Source organism: Benincasa hispida, chromosome 3 (assembly GCF_027475165.1).
Source record: "Benincasa hispida cultivar pf3 chromosome 3, pf3_genome.v1.1, whole genome shotgun sequence".
NCBI lineage: Eukaryota > Viridiplantae > Streptophyta > Magnoliopsida > Cucurbitales > Cucurbitaceae > Benincasa > Benincasa hispida.
Genome location: NC_143480.1, coordinates 27,399,498 through 27,407,143, shown reverse-complemented (window position 1 = coordinate 27,407,143; position 7,646 = coordinate 27,399,498). Strand labels below are relative to the sequence as shown.

The 7,646-nt window shown below is 34.0% G+C and overlaps 2 protein-coding genes across 2 annotated transcripts; both read left to right on the top strand.

Moving 5' to 3' along the window:
• The first annotated feature begins 2,804 nt into the window (after positions 1 to 2,804).
• On the top strand, positions 2,805 to 6,065 carry LOC150037168 (short-chain dehydrogenase RED1-like). The gene is made up of 3 exons (XM_090312280.1): positions 2,805 to 3,504; positions 3,926 to 4,085; positions 5,547 to 6,065. Exons 1-3 carry the CDS (start codon positions 3,168 to 3,170, stop codon positions 5,899 to 5,901), a joined length of 852 nt encoding a protein of 283 aa, XP_090168406.1. The 5' UTR covers positions 2,805 to 3,167; the 3' UTR covers positions 5,902 to 6,065.
• A 130-nt stretch (positions 6,066 to 6,195) lies between these two features.
• LOC120074723 (uncharacterized) lies at positions 6,196 to 7,632 on the top strand. The gene is made up of 3 exons (XM_039027944.2): positions 6,196 to 7,129; positions 7,249 to 7,352; positions 7,444 to 7,632. The coding sequence occupies exons 1-3, from the start codon at positions 6,847 to 6,849 to the stop codon at positions 7,516 to 7,518; spliced, it is 462 nt and encodes a 153-aa protein (XP_038883872.2). The 5' UTR covers positions 6,196 to 6,846; the 3' UTR covers positions 7,519 to 7,632.
• The last annotated feature ends 14 nt before the right edge of the window (positions 7,633 to 7,646 follow it).

The following is a 7,646-nucleotide window of genomic DNA, read 5'->3' as shown; positions in this document are numbered from 1 at the left end:
TCAACTCTAATGGTGGCTATAAGGTACGTTGGGACGTATATTGACAGACGTCAATGCGCTCATCGTTCCTTGCCATGCACCCATGCTCCAACTTAGGGTGTGACACACGAGTCTTCCCTTTGGTATGAAGGTAATGCATCAACTGTAATGGTGACAATAAGGTATGTAAGGACATATGTTGGCCGACATTAATAAGTCCCACATTCCTTGCCATGGGCTCACGCGCCAACTTAGGGTGTGACACATTGGTCCTCCTTTTGTTGTCATGTTAATGCATCAACTCTAATGGTGACTATAAGTACGTTGAGGCGTATGTTGGCAAACATCAATGCATCCTGTGTTCCTTGCCATGCGCTCATGCGCCAACTTAGGGTGATCCTCCTTTTGCTGCGAAGTTATTGCATCAACTCCAACAATGTTTATATTTGTTGGATTTTATGTCCTAAAACTCTTGGTTTGTAAACAATAAACTTATTCTGTTATCAATAAAGATGTTATTGAGGTATATTCAATAAAGTTGTCATTGAATGTATGAATTGCTCATTTCATTTTAGAAAGAACCTAAATCTATTAAACTAAGATCCATGACTATTTCATGGTACTTGGACTTTATGTGGAGACATAAGAGTGGATAACTAAAACGATCTATAGTATACGGATAAGGTTGGGTACCTTATTCTGGGGACACTATCAGATGCGATCCACTTTGTATTTAGTACAAACGATGTGATCCTAAACTGTTCATGTGGAGATATGCGAGTGGAGACGTCCTGTGCAAATAGTTTGTATAAGACCGGACCATGAAATAAGTCACTCTTACTTTATAACGTTGTTTACCGTTTAATACTGACTATTTCAAAGTGATGACTTAGGTAACTTGACCTTAATCCTGAGCGTACTATGAGCTCCTATTTATTTGAATTATCATTAGATTTGCATGGGTGAGGGTTGGCCCAACAATGTCGACTCAATAAGCTCCTATTTCAGGGATAAGACTAAGGAGATAGCTGGGGACATAGGGTACAAGATAAAATTTACTTCTACCCGCTTTTAGGGATCGTAGAGAGGATGTTTCCTTAAGTACTGACTCCGGGTCTTGAATAATGGGTCACATCCTCTCATTGGCTCGAGAGGGACTTGGTTTAGTGATTGGATCACAAACAAATTGTTCATCGGGGGTAAAAAAAACTTTTGACCTAACCGTTATTATAAGCAACCTGTGAAATGTTGACTTATTAATTATGGTTATATTGAGTGGACGAAAATATTTATACAGTGAGGGGAATGCAACTACTAGGCTTTAGTGGAATGACCTAGTAGTTAATGAATGTTGGTTAATTGGGTTAAAGAGTTTAGCCGGTTAATCTCAGATCGTTGTTAAAAGCTGTTCGATTCGGTTTCAAAATTTCTTCAAACCGGATCAAACCGTATTTTTTGGTTTCACTAAGTTTTCGGTTTGGTTCGGTTCGATTTTTGTGATTTGAATGACCACCCCTAATGGAACTAGATTAAAATACCATAGTTTCTTAATAAAATGGATATAGTGGAAAAAAATACACCCGAAGTATTATGAAATAAATTCAATAAAAGAATACAGAAATAAAAAGGTAAGTGGATCATAGAAAGGGAGGAGAGAGTGACGATAGTAACGATCGGGTATGAGAGGGGAGGAGACATAGGAAGTGGGGGTGGAGAAGCTGAGGGAGTTGTTAAATGAGGGTTACTACTATGTACATGTTGAAGGAAGTGAAAATTGAAGATGGTATATCAGTGGATCAAGTAGTCATATAGGGACTATATCATCTCCCGACATAGGATATTGGTCCCCAAAGAGATCCTTTATTTCATGTGAACTTTGTCCAATATTGATACAAAAAAATCCATTCAATATGGCTTTGATGAATAATAAAAGATACATGATAAAATTTAAGAGATACATCTATTTGTAAGCAGTATAATATTGCATAGATAATTTGAAATTATGAGAAAAGAGTCTAAATTGATTTATTAACCAAAGTTTAGGGTTATACTAATATGATTATAAGTTTCACACATTTTTTTTTTAAAATTTTAATTTTGGTATCGATCTTAGCTTAATGTTGTAGATGTTCCGTATGCGACATTAAAACAATGGGTGAAAAAAGTACCATTTGTGAAAAATAAAAATTTGAGAGCTATTTGTGACCATTAGAAAAAAACAAACAAATCTTTACCTAAAAAATCCCTCACCCATGTGCTAACCATGGTGTAAAATTCTCATCGAAATCTCGAAAGGCCTCAAAATTTCAGTAAGGAAAATTTTGTTTTTCCCTCAATTTCAACAAAATTTAAGACATTTTTATTATGTTTTCCTTGAGAAAATTTCAAGAAAATTTTGGTTTTTTTAATTAACTAGGTTAATTCAGTTTAAGTTTTTCAATTTTATGATTTTGATTACACACGTAATTGTATAGTTTTCCATGTCAATATCATTTCTGATGACGATGAAACTTTTTAATGAGCTACTTTTTCTAATTTTCAATTTTTGTCAATTTTCACTAATATTTTCAATCTGAAACTATCATTTCTAAGAAAAATGAAATTGAGAAAACTACCAGAAAGAAGTTATATTTATTCTTAATCTTATTCAAACATTTTTCATTAAATGTTTATGTCATTTCACATTGTGTGAGCTTTTTTCTTTTTACCATCCAAACTTTATATAATTTTTAATTATTTTTTTTATTTATATTTTAAATTTATGCTCTACAATGACATTTACAATATACATGTAAATGTTGTCTTATTTCATAAAAATAATGAATAAAAATAATTAATTATAGCCTAAGTAAGTCGTTTCAACCTTTTAAATACCACAACTAAAGTTTCATTAATGGGTTATAGCAATTATAGTTTCATTAATTGGTTATAAGAATTACGATTAATGTTTATAAAATTTTATGAAATTTACATCATATAGATATTTTAATAAAATGGAGATCAAAATATTCAGATCCACATCCATATTTCGAACTTTGGTGCTTATCTTAAAAATTGTTTTGGCAAAATTGCTACGCAACGCTCCAATCTCCGATTTATGTAGCGGTTTAATGTGGTGGCCGGCGTAAGCTTCGTTCATCAATTGCTGGCGGAGGCCGACACTTCATTTTCCAAGTAGATAAAGCGATATGGAGTTCGCCGGAAAGGAAGTGGTTGTCATTTCCGGCTGTTCCGACGGAGGCATAGGCCACTCCCTCGCCCTAGCCTTCGCCGATCAGGGCTGTTTGGTAGTTGCAACCAGCAGGTCCCGCTCCTCAATGGCGGACCTGGAGCACGATCCAAGATTTTTCTTACAAGAACTTGATGTCCTGTCCGACAAAAGCGTTGAGCGATTAACGTCTCTTGTCATCGAAAAATTCGGTCGAATCGATATTTTGGTGAATAACGCTGGCATTCAATGTATTGGCCCAATTGCCGAGGTTCCTCTTTCCGCTATGCAGAATGCCTTCAATACCAATGTTTTCGGTGAGATTCTAACAAATTATCGATCAGTGAAGTTAATTGTATTTTAATTTTGATTCGTCATTTCATTTTCATCCTAGAAGAATCGAATTATGTCAAAACTAGGGATTTGAAACTGTGAACTGGCTGAGCCCCCCAATTTAGATTTCCAATTGGTTCGAGTTTGGATATTGTTTTGAGATTAACATTTGATTCAATCCTTGTAACTACAAACGCTGAAGGCTATATCATCTTGTCTTCTGTTCTACTGTGTTCATCAGCTTTTGGTACTGTATGCGTTAGAACCAGGCTATTTGTTTATTACTGTAAAATATAGAAAATAGAGTCAGAGGTGGGGAAAATGAGAACACTTCATATATTGAAAGGGGTGGATTATTGTATTATGGTAAACTCATATTTATAAATTGGGGAATTGCATTTGCAGGGACTATGAGATTGATTCAAGCCGTGGTTCCTCACATGGCATCACGAAGAAAGGGGAAGATTGTGAATCTGGGAAGTGTCACCGTATTGGCACCTCTTCCATGGGCTGGTGCTTATACTGCAACTAAAGCTGCCCTTCATTCCGTTTCTGACTGTCTGAGGTTCGTATATACCTCTCTGATTCTCATCACATGGTACAATTAACAATTGATTTGTGTTCCTGATCTTGCACAGAATGTTTTGCCTTGCCTTGGTTGATGTTCTTGTTTAATCAACTCGATCTTCTAGACCCTCGCTAACGATAATTTATTAAATTAATTTGTTGCTGAACTTTTATGGGAGGAAAGTTCATTATACTAAGGCCCCATTGGATAACTATTTGGTTTTTGAAAATTTAGCTTATAAACTCTACTACCATCTATTGGTTTCTTTATTTTGTTATCCACCCCTACCATTGTTTTTAAAAACCAAAGACTAAGTTTTGAAAAGTAGAAAAAAGTAGTTTATGTTTTAGGAAATTGGCCAAGAAATCTAGTAAAAAGTAGTTTATGTTTTAGGAAATTGGCCAAGAAATCTAGTCTTTATTAGGTAAGATAAAAATTATGATAAAGAAGTTGTAAGAAAACAAACACAATGTTCAAAACCAAAATAGTTATCAAACGGGCTTTAAAACTACGTTTTTTTTAGAGTTCAAGTGGCTTGACTTTTTAAAAATGATGATAGGAAGTGAATAACCAAATAAGGAAAGAGGTGGAAGTGACTTGACTTTTTAGTCAAAACAATGGTGAAGGTAGTATTTATAAACTTAATTTTCAAAAATTAAAAACTAAAATTCAAATAGTTTACAAATAGACTTTAATTGTTGGGTGGAATTTGACTTTAAAACATTTGTTTTAACAAGTTCAATTCTTAACTTAAATGAAGGGGTTAAATAATATTTTTGTGGGTTTAAGTTCCGATTCTTGTATACATTCTTGCGAGTGGATGAGCATATTTCCATTCCACTTTTTTCTTCTCTCTTTGAATAAATATTTAATTGAATTTGAACATTCGGATGTTTTTGCTTGTTTGATTATGTAGTGGATTTGAGACTTTTATACTTATAAAGTTTAATTCAAGTACTCATATGAGCAAAATACATGCCGGGGCTCCTATTGACTTTCTGGTGTGAGTTATCTTTTTAGCAGCTCTAAGATATGTACAGAATATATTTAGCTACAATGCACTAAAATAGATCTGTAGAAACAGAAACAAACTACACAAGTCGATGTGTAAGCAAGTAATTTTCTTTTGGTCGACTTTAATTTTATATTGGTCGATTCAAGACAACTTCTGTAAGAGAGTTTGTTTGAAATTGCTTTCTAAGTGTTCAAAAATATATATATATATATTTTTTAAGCATTTGAGAAGTTATTTCAAGTGCGTTACGTAGACTTTTTCTACAGAAATTAAAAGTTTGGAATCTATAACTTTTGCTTTTTAGTGGACCAGAATAGAAACTTGAATAAATAAGCCAAACCCAATCAATATCCTATTCAATTCGCTGACATGTTTCATTTAATTTGCACATTTATTTCACACGGCGATGTTAGTTGACTTGATTGATATTTCCAACATTAAAGGATGGAGCTGAAGCCCTTTGGAATCGACGTTATCAACGTTGTCCCTGGAGCCATTAAATCAAACATTGGAAGCTCTGCCATTGCCGGCTTTAATCAAATGCCTGAGTTGAAGCTATTCAAGCCCTTTGAAGCTGCAATGTTAGCCAGAGCCAATGCCTCACAAGGCCCCAAGGCTACCCCTACTGCCGAGTTTGCAGATAAGACGGTGGCTGCGGTTCTAAAAAAGAAGCCGTCGCCTTGGTTCTCTTACGGAGGCTATTCAACCTTCATGGCAATTATGTACTATTTGCCCCTCTCACTCAAGGACTTTATTGTGGAAGCTCTCTCTAAACGAGTTTCGGATAGCAAAAAGTAGTGTTTTTATCTATGGTGAGAGATATGAATTTGATTTAGATAGATTTTGTATTTGGTGTAGTAATTTATAATAAAGAATTAGAAAATTATAACTTAAAGATGTGTTTGATAGGTTTCTGGATTGAAGGATTGTTGAAATATATATGTTGAAAATTTTACCCATTAGAGACAAGACAACCCTAATAATGCTTCTTTATTTTTTAACTTAAATATAAAAACATTGAATAGATTTACATATATATTGTGTTTTTTGGAGATGATGTGAAATTAATTACTAATTAGATATCACTTTTGAGGGATTTTATCCCAAAAATCTCTTTACTAAAAAAGAAACAAAAAAAATAATAGAAAGCTAATGCTTTACATGACATGACATGGTTCGTTCCTACTCTTTTAAATTGGGATGCCTCTATCTTTGCCATGTGACATGGTCCCTACCACTTCACTAGTTGGGCGCGTCTAGTCAACTTGGATGCCTTGAGGAATAATATAAGATACTTTTTATTCATAGTATGTTTTAAGTGTTAAAAATTAGTGTAAACTCATTTTGTAAATTATTAATTAAATTAGTTTTTTCTACCTCTAAACTAGAGGACAGTGGCATAATAGTTTAGTGAATTGATTAAGGGAGTTTTTCTAGGTTACTAGTAAAAATTTAAGAATAATGCATTGGTGGGTAGTTTCTTATTTTTCCTATAAATACTTGTATTGTTTCCACTTAAATGAATGTAAAACTTAATTGAAACACTTGATCCTTCATGCAATATTTTCTCTCGTGTTTCCACCTATCGTTCTCTTCAATTTGTTATTTTTCGTTATATGGTATCAGAGTGTTCAGGTTCTTTGTTTTGTATTTGAGTTTAAATGCTTTGTGAAGATGAATGGTGGAAACAATATTTATGTAGACAAGCTTGCTGGTGATAATTATAGCTACTAGAGGCTATGTATGGAAGCTTTTCTTCAAGGACAAGATTTGTGGGATCTTGTTTCCAGTGACGATTCAATTCCAAAATATACTTTGGAGAATGCTGAGACACGAAGGAAGTGGAAGGTCCAATGTGACAAAACTTTATTTGCTTTGCGAACTTCTATAAGAAAGGAGTATATAAAGCATGTTTATGATAGAGAATTCTCCAAAGAAAGTTGGGACACACTCGAAAGGTTGTTCACTCAGAAAAACACAACTAGATTGCAATACTTGGAGAACAAACTTGCTAGAACGACTCGAGGTAACTTTTTAGTTTTGAATATTTTCTGAAAATTAAGACTTTGAGCGATGCTTATTTGCGTCTTTATTTTATTCGTGAGCTGCGAAAAGAGTTTATTCTATTTATTTATTTGATACAAGGTTGGGTAAATCAACCTTCTATAGTTGAGTTGGAAAATTTGTTGTCAAATCTAGAAGCACTGATGAAACAAATGCTTGGCAACAACAAGAAATCTCATCCCAAGGTGGAAGTTGTTTTTTATGCAAAAGACAAGGGAATAGTAAATTATTCTTCCAAACGTTCTTCAAATGACAACAATTATTTCATGGTTGTAGGGCAGTCCAAGGGAAAATTGCAGGGATGTTTTAGGTGCAGTAAGCTGGGAGACATCAAACCTGATTGTCGGATGAAGGTGGTGTGTCATCGTTGTGGAAAATCAAGTCATATTAGACCAAATTATCGTGTGGATCTCAAAGAAGCAGAAGTAAATGTTGTACAAGAAAGTAACAAATTTGAGCAAATTTAGTGGGAACAATGC

Excerpts from the sequence above, each read along its gene's own strand:
- LOC150037168 (XM_090312280.1), top strand. The coding sequence starts at position 3,168 with ATGGAGTTCGCCGGAAAGGAAGTGGTTGTCATTTCCGGCTGTTCCGAC. Across the intron at positions 3,505-3,925 it reads CTTCAATACCAATGTTTTCG|GGACTATGAGATTGATTCAA; the intron begins GTGAGATTCTAA and ends TTGCATTTGCAG. Across the intron at positions 4,086-5,546 it reads TCCGTTTCTGACTGTCTGAG|GATGGAGCTGAAGCCCTTTG; the intron begins GTTCGTATATAC and ends CCAACATTAAAG.
- LOC120074723 (XM_039027944.2), top strand. The coding sequence starts at position 6,847 with ATGGAAGCTTTTCTTCAAGGACAAGATTTGTGGGATCTTGTTTCCAGT. Across the intron at positions 7,130-7,248 it reads ACTTGCTAGAACGACTCGAG|GTTGGGTAAATCAACCTTCT; the intron begins GTAACTTTTTAG and ends ATTTGATACAAG. Across the intron at positions 7,353-7,443 it reads ACAAGAAATCTCATCCCAAG|GGCAGTCCAAGGGAAAATTG; the intron begins GTGGAAGTTGTT and ends TCATGGTTGTAG.